At 40.1% G+C, this 17,658-nt stretch overlaps 1 protein-coding gene across 1 annotated transcript; it reads left to right on the forward strand.

The window, feature by feature from the left end:
* Positions 1-14,749: 14,749 nt before the first annotated feature.
* On the forward strand, positions 14,750-17,164 carry LOC110489834 (transcription and mRNA export factor ENY2-2). The gene is made up of 5 exons (XM_021562780.2): positions 14,750-14,898; positions 15,303-15,380; positions 15,483-15,553; positions 16,255-16,329; positions 16,456-17,164. Exons 2-5 carry the CDS (start codon positions 15,313-15,315, stop codon positions 16,527-16,529), a joined length of 288 nt encoding a protein of 95 aa, XP_021418455.1. The 5' UTR covers positions 14,750-14,898; positions 15,303-15,312; the 3' UTR covers positions 16,530-17,164.
* Positions 17,165-17,658: the final 494 nt, after the last annotated feature.

Consider the following 17,658-nt stretch of genomic DNA (forward strand, 5'->3'; position numbering starts at 1 on the left):
CCACTTTGAAGATGCAAAATATTTTTTATTGTGAAACAAACAAGAAATTAAGACAAAAAAAACAGAAAACTTGAGCGTGCATAACTATTCACCCTAAGTATTAACTATTCACACTATTCACACTAACCCCCCCCCCCCACACACACACACACACACACACACACAACATAGGTGGGGAAAAGGCTACCTAAGTATGATTCCCAATCAGAGACAATGATAGACAGCTGCCTCTGATTGGGAACCACACTCGGCCAAACACAAAGAAATACAAAACATAGAATGCCCACCCCACATCACACCCTGAACTCACCAAATAGAGAAATAAAACAGCTCTCTAAGGTCAGGGCGTGACAAATCTTTAAGTCATACCACAGATTCTCAATTGGATTGAGGTCTGGGCTTTGACTAGGCCATTCCAAGACATTTAAATGTTTCCCCTTAAACCACTTGTGTTGCTTTAGCAGTATGCTTAGGGTCATTGTCCTGCTGGAAGGTGAACCTCCGTCCCAGTCTCAAATCTCTGGAAGACTGAAACAGGTTTGCCTCAAGAATTTCCCTGTATTTAGCACCATCCATCATTCCTTCAATTCTGACCAGTTTCCCAGTCCCTGCCGATGAAAAACATCCCCTCAGCATGATAATGCCACCACCATGCTTCACTGTGGGGATGGAATTCTCGGGGTGATGAGATGTTTGTGCCAGACATAGCGTTTTCCTTGATGGCCAAAAAACTAAATTTTAGTCTCATCTGACCAGACTACCTTCTTCCATGTGTTTGGGGAGTCTCCCCCATGTCAAAATAAGCAAACACCAAATGTGTTTGCTTATTTATTTTTTTAAGCAACGGCTTTTTTCTGGCCACTCTTCAGTAAAGCCCAGCTCTGTGGAGTATATGGCTTAAAGTGGTCCTATGGACAGATACTCCAATCTCCGCTGTGGATATTTGCAGCTCCTTCAGTATTATCTTCGGTCTCTTTGTTGCCTCTCTGATTAATGCCTTCCTTGCCTGGTCCGTTGAGTTTTGGTGGGCGGCCCTCTCTTGGCAGGTTTGTTGTGGAGCCATATTCTTTCCGTTTTTTAGTAATGGATTTAATGGTGCCCCGTTGGATGTTCAAAGTTTCTGATATTTTTTTAGAACCCGACCTTGACCTGTACTTCTCCACAACTTAGTCCCTGACCTGTATGGAGAGCTCCTAGGTCTTCATGGTGCCGCTTGCTTGGTGGTGCCCCTTGCTTAGCAGTGTTGGACACTCTGGGGCCTTTCAGAACAGGTGTATATATACTGGGATCACTTAGATTGTACACAGGTGGACTTTATTTAATTAATTATGTGACTTCTGAAGGTAATTGGTTGCGCCAGATATTATTTAGGGGTTTCATAGCACATGGGGTGATTACATATGAACGCACCGCTTTTCAGGGTTTTTTTCCCCATTTTTTTTCATTTCACTTCACCAATTTGGACTATTTTGTGTATGTCCATTACATGAAATCCACATAAAAATCCATTTAAATGACAGGTTGTAATGCAACACAATAGGATAAATGCCACGGGGGGTGAATACTTTTTCAAGGCACTGTATTTTCAGAACTTTGAATTGGTAGAAGAAAAAGACAGATGTTACCTTTCGAATCTTGACTGACACAACTAATAACTAACCCTTTTTGTCGGTGCTACCAGCTGGCTAGCACTACTGGCCGTAACGCACCATCTTCTCTGCCACCATTCAACATCCTACAGTTACACAATATGATCATATAGTTTTACATACTCTTTCTGCCAGTTAGTATCTGTGTGTAAAACAGATTGGTAGCCAGTTGTCCTTGAGCTCTGCTTTTACTGTGCCCAGTTGGTTTTATATACAATGAGTGTACAAAACATTAGGAACAGCTTCCTAATTCTGAGTTGCGCGACCCTTTTGCCCTAAGATCAGCCTCGATTTGTCACGCCATGGACTCTACGAGGCGTTCCACAGGGATGCTGGCCCATGTTGACTCCAATGCTTCTCACAGTTGTGTCAAGTTGGCTGGAACCAGGCTGGAACACGGGAAACTGTTGACCGTGAAAAACCCAGCAGCGTTGCAGTTCTTGACACACTCAAACCAGTGTGTCGGACACCTATTAAAATACACTGTTCAAAAGCACTTCAGTCTTTTGTCTTGCCCATTCACCCTCTGAATGGCACATGTCTCAACTCTCTAAAGGCTTAAAATCCTTCTTTAACCTATCTCATCCCCTTCATCTACACTGATTGAAGTGGATATAACAAGTGACATCAAAAAAGGGATCAAAACTTTCGCCTGGATTCACTTGGTCAGTCTATGTCATGGAAAGAGCAGGTTTCCCTAATGTTTTGTACACTCAGTGTATGTATTTATGTGTACATAATTCAACAAAATAATGGATTTTAAGTATTGTAGATTGAGATAGACAAACACCCTAGCCACAATCCCAATAATGATATCCCAATTTGAAAACAATGTAAGGCACCTATCCCCTAGGGTCATTTCAATACACTGTGTCCTCAATAGCAGACTCTCTGTCTTTGGTAGGAAAGGCGATTGTTAGAATGTGGTTCACCTTGAAATATACAGTATGTACAGTATATACTTCGTCTCGGGCCTAACAACACCCGTGCCAATATACCCAACAAACACAGGCGTTTTGGGCATTATCACTTAAGTAGAATGTAATTTGAGTCTGGAAATAACAATAATAGATTTATTTAATGTAGCACTTTTCATACAGAATCTCAAAGTCACTTCAAAGAAAATAACTGGCACTTCCACTGCAGGATGAGTGGAGGTGGCGTCGATGGTTCCAGCAAGGGAGAAACGTCAGACAGACAGGCAGCCCCTGACCTCTTTATCAGGCACCTCTGTCTCTGAAGTTCACAGCTGTAGCTAGGCGAGAACAGATCAACCACCCAAAAGTGTAGCACCCACCTGGGCGATGCTTCGGAAGCTATAAGCGCCAGAGAGACCACCACACGGCAGTAATCAGCAACAGTCTCCCACGAGGCGAGCCTCTGTCATCCCCTCTCTCTGCTCCCATTTCCTCTCTTTCCTCATCTCTCACACATCGGTATACTCTCCATTTCTTTTGCATCTTTATAAGTAATCTGCTGTAACATCCCAAATGTCTCCAAAACCTTTATACCGTCACTTCACAGGAAGTAGTAAACGTCTGAACTGTAGGTAGTTATCTTCAATTACATTTTGTCTTGATGTGTGAGTAGCAGTGAAGCCAATTATGCATGGAAGAACTTGCAACCCTCACCTCCCCTTCTTACTGTATCAAAATGTATCTTGTCATGGTAGACATGGAAGAGAAGCACAAATATTGGATTTGCTTCTTTTTATCGCAAATCACTACATTCTGTTTTACATAAATTCAAATTTGAAATTATAATGTTTATAAATAGGTCATTCGGGTAAATGGTCATAATGAAGAAAAAAGGAAAAGCACTGTGTGGAAATTGCATAAGTGCATTAGCGTTAAAGTATTGACTAATAATATGCATTATCTCTCCAAACCCATTCAGAGAATAGTAAATCTATGGCATGGAAGGGCATTGATACTCATTTTATCTACTGAGGTTCTATTCAAAGCAGCAGCATCAGTTCAGCTGTCACTATAGCAACCTAACAATTTGAGCATTGTAGTTTCATAGTTCCAAGGTGACTCAAGCTTTTAAGGATTGTGAAGGAAATAGGCTTACTGTATGGAATATGAAAGGAAGTGTGTCTTCTACTGTGTGTGTGTGTGTATGTGTGTGTGTGTGTGTGTGTGTGTGTGTGTGTGTGTGTGTGTGTGTGTGTGTGTGTGTGTGTGTGTGTGTGTGTGTGCGTGTGTGAGAGTGTGTGTGTGTGTGTGTGTGTGTGTGTGTGGGTGGGTGGGGTGGGGGGTGGAATGGGCAGCAGGAGTGCTAACAACAATGATTTCATAACAAGGCGTAGATGATAAGAGGCTAAGGTGGGTTTAATGTAGGGAATTAAATGTGTTTTTAATACTGTATAAAATGGGATGCATCTCTGTCTGACGTCAGTAGTGCACTCAAGATGGAAAACATCTACACAATAAAACAACCATCCTTTCCTAACGGGCCAAACGGACAGCAAACAAAAAGTGAACATCATGAGCAACTAAACTAATACTTTATCATGAAACATATCACACTTACCAAAGAGGGTCAGAAATGGCCTGGTGCTGTTATGTTTACAGCAGAGTTCAAATCAGTGTTGCCATTTGATGGTTCAGGATCCACTAGTGAGCTGTGGCGGATGCTTTTTAGATCACAACATTAGACTGGATCCTGGCCAGGAACACTGCTTTGGTTTATAGGGTGGATTACACAAATCCTCCACAAGTTGTAGGTATGTCACAGCAGGGAATGATGAGTACCCATGTTAAATCAAATTTATGCAGAACGTGTCCTCACAGTCATCCAAAGAAGCCAATCAGCGATGCTTTGGATACATTCAATTACAAACAACGTTAAACAGATTTATTCCATTTAGAAAATGAGATGAGCCGTGATCTTGCTGCCCTGAAAACTTGAATGGTCAATTTTTCAAAGTCACTACTGGGTTTGAGTTATTGCTTGGTTGTGGCCTAACCATGGACTGACCCAATATTACCCTCAAAAGTTTCTCTCAAATCAACAATCACTAAGGCATTTGAATGGTAGATATAACACATTTGAATAAACAGAAAGCAGTCTGCATAGCCATTCAGAATACCTTATGCAACAGTAACTAACGTTAAATTGGCAATAACTGAGAGAGATCCTGTTTTGGAATGCAGAGGAGCCTTTATGATAGCTGAGCTGATTAGGAACTCTGATTCATGGGGATGCCAGACGAAATATGAAGGAAATCTGATTAGTCTATGGACACAGTGAGAACTGCATGCTAAACTGCTATTTACACCATACAGCATGGGGATATTTGTATATTCTCATTGCTCATTCTCCTCTGATCATAGTCATTCATCAATGTCCTATGTGTTGGGAGCCAATGTCAAGGGAGTCAATGGGATGTCACCACTGATTCCCTAGTGTTCCCTCCTCCTCATACTGGTGCCTCAGGGAACACACCTTAGGCTATAGACATTTACGTTCTAGTCACTTAGCAGATACTCTTATACAAAGCGACTTATAGTTTCTGAGATACTTATACAGTCACATCAGAAATTATTGGCACCCTTGATAAAGATGAGCAAAAAATACTGAACTATATTGTATGCTCAATTTGTTTTGGAAATTATATTATTTTATACTAATACCATTGATCAGAGAATTTCTATTGATTTAACAAATAAATGTAAAAAAACTCAAGAAATCAGAGTCAAAATTCAATAGTTTGTGCACCCTAGCCTTTTTCTATGTTCATGGTTCATTGAACAAGCAATGTTTAAAGCCTTTACAATGAAGATCTGTGAAGTTATTTGGATTTTCTACGAATTATATTTGAAAGACAGGGTCCTGAAAAAGAGACGTTTCTTTTTTTGCTGAGTTTCGTAAAAAACTCTCCCTCAGCATTCAGTGCCACAATTGTGTATGTGTGTTTGTCTGTGTGGGTATGTGTTTGTGTGCATGTGTGTGTGCATCCTCAGTATGATACAGCTAACACGTTGACAAATGTATCTCGTCAAGTGGGCCGTTTATCAGCGAAGGCTCCCTTCCAGCTAATGTCTCGAAGTCTCGGAGCAAAGGAGCACCTGGCCCTTGCATGCATGCAAACCAGCATGGATACCCAGCTAGCATATAACGTTGTGAGAACCTGTTTCTTCGAGCTTGGTGACAGCGTGGTAGTGCTACGGTTATTTTGCAGCAACCTTCCTCTAACATTTCCCACAGGTTTCCTCATGGTTCTATTTAAAGTCATGTTCTCAGAACGTTCAGAGAACGTTAAGAAACAACGTTCTTCTGTAGGAATTTCAGTACTTCAGCATAACGTTTTCTGCAGATTTCCTAATTCTACTATAAGCAAGTGAATTTCCAGGTGTCCCATCTATGCTTGGAGTTCAAAACAGTTAACCTAAGCATTATTCAAAGTATTATTGAAACATTCTCAGAACATGATTTAATTACCTTCAAATAGCATATAATTATCGTTCTCAGAACGTTACTAAAACCTCCCAGGAAAACACTCAGGGGACCATAGAAAAAAGTTATTAGAACCTCGCCGTAACCTAAAAATTTACATTCCCAGAACAGCCGAAACGTTAACTTGCGTTCTCAGAACGTTTAAAAAAGGAACCAAAATGTGCTAGCTGGGTAAACAGCAAGGCAAGACAAATCACACGGCTCTGTCTCCTTCATCACTCTCCGTTTGGCTCACTCAACAATCACCTCCTTTAAACCCTGTATTTCTTAGAAAGACTCTGGATGCCATGCTGTACAAATGAATACTAAGGAGCAAAGCTGCTAACTCTATTCCATTCACCAAAGCATTAAAGAGTCGGGGCTTTGACTTTGTGCCCTACCGCCTGTGTTTGTTTTTGTGGTATAGGAGCTGACACACACAGATGATGTCCCTGGCATGGTAGTGTCAGGGAGCTTGACATGTGGCCATTATCCAGCTTGAGTAATGATGTTTGCAGGATCCACTGGCTTGGAAGCGGTAAAGAAGGAGAGAGTATGGTATGATTCAGCCATTGTATAGTTAAGCAATAAGACCCGAGGAGGTGTGGTTTATGGCTAAGTGGTCTTCTTGGGCACTACCAGAGGTGCCTTATGGCTATTATAAACCGGTTACCAATGCAATTAGAACAGTAAATAAGTAATTGTGCATCATAACCGTGCTGTATTTAAGTAATAAGTTATGAAGGGGTGTGGTATATGGCTAATGCACCACGGCTAAGGGCTCTTCTTATGCAAGGCGAATGCGGAGTGCTTGGATACAGCCTTTAGCCGTGATATATTGGCCAAATACTACAAACCCCCGAGGTGATTTATTGCTATTATAAACTGGTTACCAATGTTATTAGAGCAGTAAAAATAACTGTTTTTTCATACCTGTGGTATACGTTCTGATATACCATGGCTGTCAGCCAACCAGCATTCAGTGCTCGAACCACCCAGGTTATAATGTCTGATACACCACGACTTTCAGCCAATCAGCATCCAGGACCCAAACTACCCGGTTTATAATACTGTATATCCATTTGCCTCCAACTATGTGCCCAAATAATCTACTCAGAAATGTGCACCTAGGCGCAACATATTAAAATTATATTAAATGTCCTTACAGTACATTTCAATGTAAACTGTGTAGAGTAATCAGTCTAAAAACATCTCCCTTTTAAATGTACATACATAGACTCTGTGTCTATGTATAGCACCCACACATTGATAATGTTGGCATTTATCTTCAGTGCAGTAACATTGTTTATGTCTGAGATTACAAACCAGTGAGAACAGCATCACTATATAGACGTTCAGATTGCAGTCATCTTAATTTACTACATAAGAGTGTAAGACTGTTCTATTTTAAACCCACTAACCAAAAGGATGGGAGCTGTGGTTAAACATGCCATTTGGAATTCAAACAAAAGTATGTATCAAGAGCAATGTAACCACAAAAACGTGAAAATACAAATGATCAATATACAAAAATGGCCAGATGTTTTTAGTATTCCTCTGGATTTACTGTAAAGTGAGCATGTGCTGGGCTAGCAGTGTTTTTTTTATCCATCTGTGGATAAGGGGTAGAGATGGACATAGATGGAGCCTGTTCTGGGAAAGTCATTTTTAGGATGCTGAGGGATGGTGTTGGGAGGTCAGGTGCTGAGGGAGAGATAGATTTATTGGTGTCACTAAGGGCCCAGGCAAGAGGGGAGGCTAATATGAAAAGCATCTGAAATGTGTTACTGTGAGTGTCATTGTGTGTGTGTGTGTGTGTGTGTGTGTGTGTGTGTGTGTGTGTGTGTGTGTGTGTGTGTGTGTGTGTGTGTGTGTGTGTGTGTGTGTGTGTGTGTGTGTGTGTAATGCATGCATTTTTGATAGAGACAGAGAGGGAGAGAGAGAGAGAGAGAGAGAGAGAGGGAGATGCTTATTTATTTATGCTTATTTATTTTCCCTTTTGTACTCTAACCATTTGTACATCGTTACAACACTGTATATAATATGACCTTTGTAATGTCTTTATTCTTTTGAAACCTCTGTGAGTGTAATGTTTACTGTTCATTTGTATTGTTTATTTCACTTTTGTATATTACATACCTCACTTGCTTTGGCAATGTTAACACATGTTTCCCATGCCAATAAAGCCCCTTGAATTGAATTGAGAGAGAGAGAGATCGAGGGGAAGAGAGAGAGAGTGTGGTGAGAGAGAAAGAAAGGTGTGTGGTGAGATTGGGTAGTAATTCAATTCCTATGATATACTAAGGTTACATATTCTGATTGAGAAATATTTTCTAACCGGTAACAATATTCATTTTTTACGTACAACAATAGTTCAGAATAGTTGTGCTCGTAAATTATGAATTATTCATTAGATGATGAGACAGAGGGTAATCAGTAGACAGAATAATAGTGTACTGTTGCAGTTGGCTTCAAACCCTCCATTTCCTTTTGCATATGTACGGTGCATTCGGAAAGTATTCAGACCCCTAAAATAAATTAAATCGTTTTTTTCCCCTCATCAATCTACACACTATACCCCATAATGACAAAGCCAAAACTGCAGAGGATGTTAAACCTATTTGTTTGACTGGCCACTGTTTATTTTGTGTTGTCCTGTCGGTCCTGTCATCTGTTTCATGCTTCCTGTGTGCAAAGGTTGCTGAGGTCTGGGGAGGACAAGGTTGGTTGTGGCAGTGGGGCAGCTCTAACCAGGGCATAATTGTACGTGTGTTTATGTATATATATATTTTTTGGGGGGGGGGGGGGGTTGGTGTGGTGTTCCTGGGTCCTTGGTGGTCCTTGGTGTTTTTTCAACAGGACAATGACCCAACACACCTCCTGGCTGTGTCAGGGCTATTTGACCAAGAAGGAGAGTGATAGAGTGCTGCGTCAGACGACCTTGCCTCCACAATCACCTGAACCTCAACCCAATGGAGGGGCTTCTTTGGGGCTTCTTTGTGTTCGGTTATTTTTCGCACCTCATAACACACCTCACCCCTCATCATCATCTATGCACGCATCCGCTCACTTACACTACTGACTACTGACTACACACACCGTTGTTACTTGTACATAGTTTACTTTACTTAATAAATATATTTGTATTATTCCTTTATCTCCACGTTGTCTCCCTCAGCCTCAAGTCTTCTTGGGTATAACGCTACAAGCTTGGCACACCTGTATTTGGGGAGTTTCTCCCATTCTTCTCTGCAGATCCTCTCAAGCTTTGTCAGGTTGGATGGGGAGCGTCGCTGCACAGATATTTTAAGGTCTCTCCAGAGATGGTCGATTGGGTTCAAGTCCGGGCTCTGGCTGGACCACTCAACAACATTCAAAGACTTGTCCCAAAGTCACTCCTGCGTTGTCTTGGCTGTGTGTTTAGGGTCGTTGTCCTGTTGGAAGGTGAATCTTCGAACCCAGTCTGAGTTCCTGAGTGCTCTGGACCAAGTTTTCATCAAGGACCTCTCTGTACTTTGCTCCGTTCATCTTTGCCTCGATCCTGACTAGTCTCCCAGTCCCTGCCGCTGAAAAACATCCCCACAGCGTGATGCTGCTACCACTATGCTTCACCATAGAGAAGGTGCCAGGATTCCTCCAGACGTGACGCTTGGCATTCAGACCAAAGAGTTCAATCTTGCTTTTCATTTACCACAGGTGGACTCCAAGTCCAAACAGGATGTACCTGATATCTCATAGTAAAGGGTATGCATACTTACATAAATAAGGTATTTAATTTGTATTATTTTTAATACACTTGCAAAAAATTCTAAAAACCATTTTCGCTTTGTCATTATGGGGTATTGTGTGTAGATTGATGAGGAACATGTTTTAATTAATCAATTTTAAAATAAGGCTGCAACGTAACAAACTGTGGAAAAGGTTAAGAGTTCTGAATGCACTGTATATGTGTCGCATTGACAAGAATACAAACGCGTATGGCTTTGTTTCAATTGATTCCACATGCATGAATAGTATAGCTAAAATTTAGCTGCAACTGACATCTGTTTCAAATCAGTGTCTGCAGCATTTTTGGAGGAACACATACAGCTACCAATTTCTTAACTCAGTTTTTCTGTTTTGAGGGTTTCTCTTGGGCTAGCATCCACTGAGAGAACGTCTGCATATCCCCTTGAAACCTGTAAGTGCCTTGATGAATATTTTACTCACTTTCTCACTGCTTTCTCCCCCACTATATATTCTTCTCACCGAAACTCTGTGGCTTCCGCCACAGAGATAACACTGAGGTAATGGTGGATGGTGATGAGCAGGGAACAGAGATAAAGAGTGCCTCAAAGGGCCAGGGAGGAAGATTATTCTGTCACTTCACTGCATTGAGTCTCTCACTTAGCCTGTAGCATCCCATTCATTGTGCATGCTCACTGAGTGTTAATTACCGTTTTAATTATATTAAGCATGTTACATTAATCAAACAGCCCCTTGTCAAAACACATAAATTAGCAATGATTTGCAATTACTACAGGCGATTTCAAGATGAACAAGTGCTCTGCTTCGGTATTATAGAGCTGCTGACATGGGCGGTCATTAGTTCATCCAGACCAGGTAACCCATCAATCATTCTTTCAACTTTGTAGAAGCATTTCTGTCAGGTGTGCCTTCAATGGGAATCTCTTTGCTGCTTTTTAATTGCCTCTGTTTTATTGAATTTAAAGCACTCAAACCCCAGCAGACCGATGACTAAATTGATGTTTTTCATGGATTCCAAGTCAGGAAAGTGTTTCATTAAGCTGTAGTTGAGCAGAACAGGTGTAATAGGATGTCATGGGGTTTTTGATATCACACATAATAAGGAGTCGCAGGGGTTCCTTTACTTTAAAGAGAGATTTTTTTACCAAAAGCCCAGACTTAATTAATTATGCAGTCAGGTAGTCAGTGTTATGATATTCCGGTGACCACTAGACTCTGAAGAATGGTATGTTTTTATCTCAACCCAGAAAGAAACCTCCAACTGGTCAGTTTAAAGCAATACCTGCATTTCAGTTTGAGGTTGATTTATCCTCTGATAACTTCTTCTCATTTGAATACTCCGGTAGTGTCATGTTCAAACATATTTTAGCAGACATTGCATGTTTTTCAAGCTGCATTTAACACAAAACTCTTCTTAAACCAGTAATGACTTATGAGTTAAAGTCTCGTTACCTTAAATGCCTTCTTTCTCTAAATACCGCACAAAGTATATATGGTAGGCCTATGTGATCTAGAAAGGATGTGATAAAGTATCTGCAGTTTTTGCTCATTGTCTTTCTCTACATCTTTCTACAGAAGTTAACAGCTAAATCCACGTTTAATCCATGCTCTTTTCCCACATGGTAGACTGAGATGTAAGGGGTTATGCACAGAGAATTAATCAAAATACTTCTGAGAAAAAAAAAAATTCTCGGCAACCTCAGGTGGCCAATGGTTGGCAGGAGTTCACCCACAAGTAATTAGGAGATCGTGCCAAGTCTTAGAAAATCCACTATCATGTTTGATCCTCCTTTAAACCAACCCTAGGATACCATTTCAAAACTGCAGCATATTCAGCCTGGTTAACTTTGTTTTCCATTCACACACTCTATTACTTCAACTTGTTTGCAAAACAATGTTATCCTATACCTCTCTCCTTTGACTCATTTGAAAAAGAGATTCAGACACATGGGCGGCATTTACACAGGCAGCCCAATTCTGATATTTTACCCAATTATTGGTCTTTTGACCATTCACATCATATATTTTGACAATAATTGGGCAAAATATCAGAATTGGACTGCCTGTGTAAACAGGTTGCCATAAGTAGAGATCTTTATCTGTATCTCCAACCAATTTATACAAAAATGACAAAATAAATAAAAAGAAGCAATGAGGTTTTGGAAATCCCAATAGTGAGAGTTAGGCCATTTGTTTGCTATTGTAGCGAATTCAAGGGGTAGCCTCAAACAGGACTCGAATATAGGTCTAGCGACTGTCAAGCCAACACTTTAACCAGCACTCCTAACTAGCACTTGTATTCCACCTCGCCCTCGTGTAGGTGTTGGCAGGCATGCTAGGTATCAACAGCCAATCCAGTAGGAGCTCGTGCTACAGTGAGCTTTGATTGGGCAATAGCACCGCGACATAGCAGAGTATTTGCATATGAAGTTCACCTCTCCCCAACTTTGGTCCCGCCCTGTTCATGTTCCTCACCCATGCTTGCATCGTTCAACGGTCCTCCTGACCAGTTTGCTTCTTCCATAGGAAATGAATGGTTTTCCGTAGTTTCATAGCCCACATCGTCTTCAGTTAATACATACTTCTGACATCAGTGTAGCAAATACAAAGGGGTACCCCCGACCAGGGATTTAACCCTGGCCTAGCGACTGTCAAATCAATACCTTAACCATTATGCCATAAGGTCAGAACTTCTTCACAAGGTTACTGTTGGTTTAACGTTGTTACAATATGTGGTTTCTTTAGCTAATTGTTTTCCATACAATTATGAAGATTTTCCAGGTGGGGCATAGAGATTGTTAGGATAAAATGTCACAAAATAAGGTAATATTACCAACACCATTACCACCAGAGATTGGAAACTGAAATACAGTATCTTTGACAGCACTACAATTTGATGAAAGTAGATTTTTAGACAGCTAAAAAGAAACATCTAAACTGATGTCATAATATTTGTATTTTTACATTTGTCATTTAGCAGTATAATCCAAACTGACGATCAATGTATTCAACTATGGAATTTCATGATTTAATAAAAATAGTCTCAAAGCAGACTCAGTGTTATTCTTCTTACCGAATATTATTAAAATTGATCAAACACCTAATACTTGCCAAAAACAACACTTCTTGGTCATATGTACAATAAGAGGCATTGTAAGAACGTAAAAATCCACTGATCTCATCTACAGTTGAAGTCGGAAGTTTACATACACTTAGATTGGAGTCTTTAAAACTCGTTTTTCAACCACTCCAAAAATGTCTTGTTAACAAACTATAGTTTTTGCAAGTCGGTTAGGACATCAGCTTTGTGCATGACACAAGTAATTTTTCCAACAATTGTTTACAGACAGATTATTTCACTTATAATTCACTGTATCACAATTCCAGTGGGTCAGAAGATACCATACACTAAGTTGACTGTGCCTTTAAACAGCTTGGAAAATTCCAGAAAAGGATGTCCTGGCTTTAGAAGCTTCTGATAGGCTAATTTGCATAATTTGAGTCAATTGGAGGTGTACCTGTGGATATATTTCGAGGCCTAACTTCAAACTCAATGCCTCTTTGCTTGACATCATGGGAAAATCTAAAGAAATCAGTCAAGACCTCAGAATGTTTTTGTAGACCTCCACAAGTCTGGTTCATCCTTGGGAACAATTTCCAAACGCCTGAAGGTACCACGTTCATTTGTACAAACAGTACAAGTATAAACACCATGGGACCATGTAGCTGCCATAATGCTCAGGAAGGAGACACGGTCTGTCTCCTAGAGATAAACATTGGTGTGAAAAGTGCAAATCAGTCCCAGAACAACGGCAAAGGACCTTGTAATGATGCAGTAGGAAACATGTCCAAAAGTATCTATATCCACAGTAAAACGAGTCCTATATCGACCTAACCTGAAAGGCTGCCACTGCTACAAAACTGCTACAAAACTGCCATAAAAAAAGCCCTACTACAGTTTGCAACTGCACATGGGGACAAAGATCGTACTTTTTGGAGAAATGTCCTCTGGTTTGATGAAACAAAAATACAACTGTTTGGCCATAATGATCATCGATATGTTTGGATGAAAAAGGGGGGGGGGGGGCTTGCAAGCCAAAGAACCCCATCCCAACCGTGAAGCACGGGGGTGGCAGCATCATGTTGTGGGGGTGCTTTGCTGCAGGAGGGACTGGTGCACGTCACAAAATAGATAGCATCATGAGGCAAGAAAATTATGTGGATATATTGAACCATCAACTCTAGACATCAGTCAGGAAGTTAATGCTTGGTTGCAAATGGGTCTTCCAAATGGACAATGACCCCAAGCATGCTTCCAAAGTTCTGGCAAAATGGCTGAAGGGCAACAAAGTCAAGGTATTGGAGTGGCAATCACAAAGCCCTGACCTCAAGCATATAGAAAATTGGTGGGCAGAACTGAAAAAGTGTGTGCGAGCAAGGAGGCCTACCAACCTGACTCAGTTACACCAGCTCTGTCAGGAGGAATGGGCCAAAATTCAGCCAATTTATTGTGGGAAGCTTGTGGAAGGCTACCTGAAACGTTTGACCCAAGTTAAACAATTTAAAGGCAGTGCTAACCAACTACTAATTGAGTGTATGTAAACTTCTGACCCACTGGGAATGTGATGAAAGACATGAAAGCTGAAATAAATTATTATTCCTACTATTATTCTGACATTTCACATTCTTAAAATAAAGTGGTGATCCTAACTGACCCAAGACAGTGAATTTTTACTCTGATTAAATGTCAGGAATTGTGAAAACCTGAGTTTAAATGTATTTTGCTAAGGTATATATAAACTTCCGACTTTAACTGTATGTAACGTTATCACCCTGCAACAGTTGAGTCTATGTTATAATCTGTGTTGTTGATTAACGCTACCACCTAGTGGCATAACGATAGTACTTCATTAAAACTTAGGAACCTTTTCTGGCATCAACGGTTTCCTGGGGGTCCTTATTCATTGTGGGACACAACAATTAGCTGTGGCTAACTATCTCGCCAGTTATAATTGTATTGGCACTGTGGGCAACAGCATGCAAATTTAATCGAACGTTTTGGGTAAGTGTGAGATTTTTACGTCCTTGATAATAGCTACCAAGGGCGTAAAAATCTCACACACTACATAGCGTAGCTTATTATCAGGTAGTGAATTAGCTTGTTGCGCTGGCTAGTGCCAGAAATGCGTTAGCTTGTCAGCAGTTAGCATATAGCTAGCAAGCAAAGCCTAGCAATGATTTATGCTGCTCTTAGCTTGTTCTAAATATGAGTGATTTAATGTTAGCTACAGCCCAAACATATAATTTTTAATGATAGACGGCCGTCAACCTTGTTTGTAGACTGTTAGATTAGCTAGCTAACGTTAACTATTAAACTGATCCCTGCCTCAGCAGTTGACTAATGAACGATAACGTTAGCTAGCTAACACCACAACATCAACTCATTCTGAATCTCACTTTTTTCAGTTAAAAGAATATGAGCAAAGATTCCAAGATGAGAGCAACAATTAATCAGAAGTTAACTGAGATGGGTGAACGAGAGCGGTAAGAACATTTCACAAATGTATATTTAATCATTGTTAAAAGTCCCATCAACTCTATGATCACTGGTGGTCACTTTTCTTGCTTATGTTGGTTGATCCACAGATTGAAGGAGTTGCTCAGAGCTAAACTCACTGAATGTGGATGGAGGGATCAGCTGAAAGCTCATTGCAAAGGTAAGAGTTACTATCATGTGTGGTGGGATGTCATGAAATGTGGCTAATGGGAATCATGACTATGACTCAGAGCCATCATGCACCATAAAAATCCAAAGGGCCCGAATGTACGTGAGGATGACTGGGGTGGTGGTACGGAGGTAGCTGCGCGTAAATGGCAGAATTTTTCATTTTTCAAACACCTGAAACACCCTTTTCCATCAATCTAGCCATAATCATTACGTGTAATTTTATGTAATAATTATATTGATATTTCTCTGCACATCTAAGCATACCTGTTGATCTGTCTGCATCATCCTGACTGCTGTTTTTAATAAACTGGTTATGCTACTCTGTAAATTCTGGGTAAAAGATTTAAAGGAATCTGAGTCTTATTCAGTAAATCTTGTAATTGCTTGCTTTTCTAAAGTCTACCAACCTTGCCAGGATTCATACCATCTAAGATAGTTAGACACACTAGCTACTCTAACTTCGTTGATAGCCTGAAATGGCTTCTTGGCAGCTAGTTATGAGATTGGGAATATATCTGCTAGCTAAAGCCAACTTCATAAATGGCTAGGTGGCTAGTAGTATTACAGAGATCAGCAATATTTTAAACAGAACAAATTTGAGGGGACATGTGCACCCTTTGAGCATGACACCTCTGACACTGTAAAACACGGTGTAACCATCATGCCACTCATCAAGTAACTGTTTTGCAGATGTCATCAAAGAAAAGGGCTTGGAGCATGTGACTGTCGAGGACCTTGTGGTAGAAATCACCCCTAAAGGAAGAGGTATTTAGGCCTTTTTGTTGTTGTGTATACAGTATCTTTTTTCTCATCCCTCTGTTCATTAACGTCCATGAAGTTCATCGACACTACTATCATAACCCGAATACTGTGTCTTTATTTTCCCCTCAGTTCTGGTGCCTGACAGCGTGAAGAAGGAGCTGCTGCAGAGGATAAGAGCCTTCCTAGCTCAGCATGCAACATAATTGAACCAGCGTGATCTTTTTTAAACCCTTTTGGTATCAGATTTGTTATAGAGAGCTTGTTTTCTTTTCGCCATCATGCTGTTATTATTAGTTATGTGACCCAATCTTCCATCATGATTTAGACTTATTCAATTGCTTTGTTCAATGTCCGATTTTTAAGTTCTTTACATCATGCAGTTCTTTACATGATGCAACGATTCAACTTGTCAATAACTATACATTGTATTAGAATACATAACATGCTATGCTGTTTTTACAACAATGACTTTTGTTCTGTGGATTGTCTTCTTATTTTTAGTTGGTTTGTCATTAGAGAAAGGCTTTTGAGAGGGGTTGTAATAAAGCTGGTTCTAGGTTTTGTAAGAAGTTCAAAGCGATGTTTTGTTTTTGAAAAAAGGCTTGCAATGACACTCTTTTAGACCGTGTAAAAGTACTGGTCTGTGTAGATTAACCTATTTAATACTCAGATACTCAATTGAGTATCTGGCCTGTAGTTAATCTCATACTAGAGGTACTGTAAAAGAATATGCACAAATAATTAAATAATTTACTTAAACTCAAGATATGGAGCTGTATGTAACCTGAAATGCACTACAAGTGGTGCATTGAATGCTAATAAACAAACATACACTACCGTTCAAATGTTTGGGGTCAAAGCACATATACTGTCCATTAGAATAACATCAAATTTATCAGAAATACAGTGTAGACATTGTTAATATTGTAAATTACTATTGTAGCTGGAAATCGGCAGATTTTTTTATGGAATATCACATGGGCGTACAGAGGCCCATTATCAGCAACCATCACTCCTGTGTCCCAATGGCATGTTGTGTTAGCCAATCCAAGTTTATCGTTTTAAAAGGCTAATTGATCATTAGAAAACCTTTTTGCATTTATGTTAGCACAGCTGAAAACTGTGGTCCTGATTAAAGAAGCAATAAAACTGGCCTTTAGACTAGTTGAGTATCTGGAGCATCAGCATTTGTGGGTTCGATTACAGGCTCAAAATGGCCAGAAACAAATCACTTTCTTCTGAAACTCATGTCTTTTCTTGTTCTGAGAAATGAAGGCAATTGCATGTGAGAAATTGCCAAGAAACTGAAGATCTCATATAATGCGGTGTACT

This window comes from Oncorhynchus mykiss, chromosome 2 (assembly GCF_013265735.2).
Source record: "Oncorhynchus mykiss isolate Arlee chromosome 2, USDA_OmykA_1.1, whole genome shotgun sequence".
Classification (NCBI taxonomy): Eukaryota; Metazoa; Chordata; class Actinopteri; order Salmoniformes; family Salmonidae; genus Oncorhynchus; species Oncorhynchus mykiss.

Coding starts and splice junctions, on each gene's coding strand:
- LOC110489834 (XM_021562780.2), top strand. CDS start 15,313: ATGAGCAAAGATTCCAAGATGAGAGCAACAATTAATCAGAAGTTAACT. Junction 15,381..15,482: donor GAGATGGGTGAACGAGAGCG/GTAAGAACATTT, acceptor GTTGATCCACAG/ATTGAAGGAGTTGCTCAGAG. Junction 15,554..16,254: donor GCTGAAAGCTCATTGCAAAG/GTAAGAGTTACT, acceptor ACTGTTTTGCAG/ATGTCATCAAAGAAAAGGGC.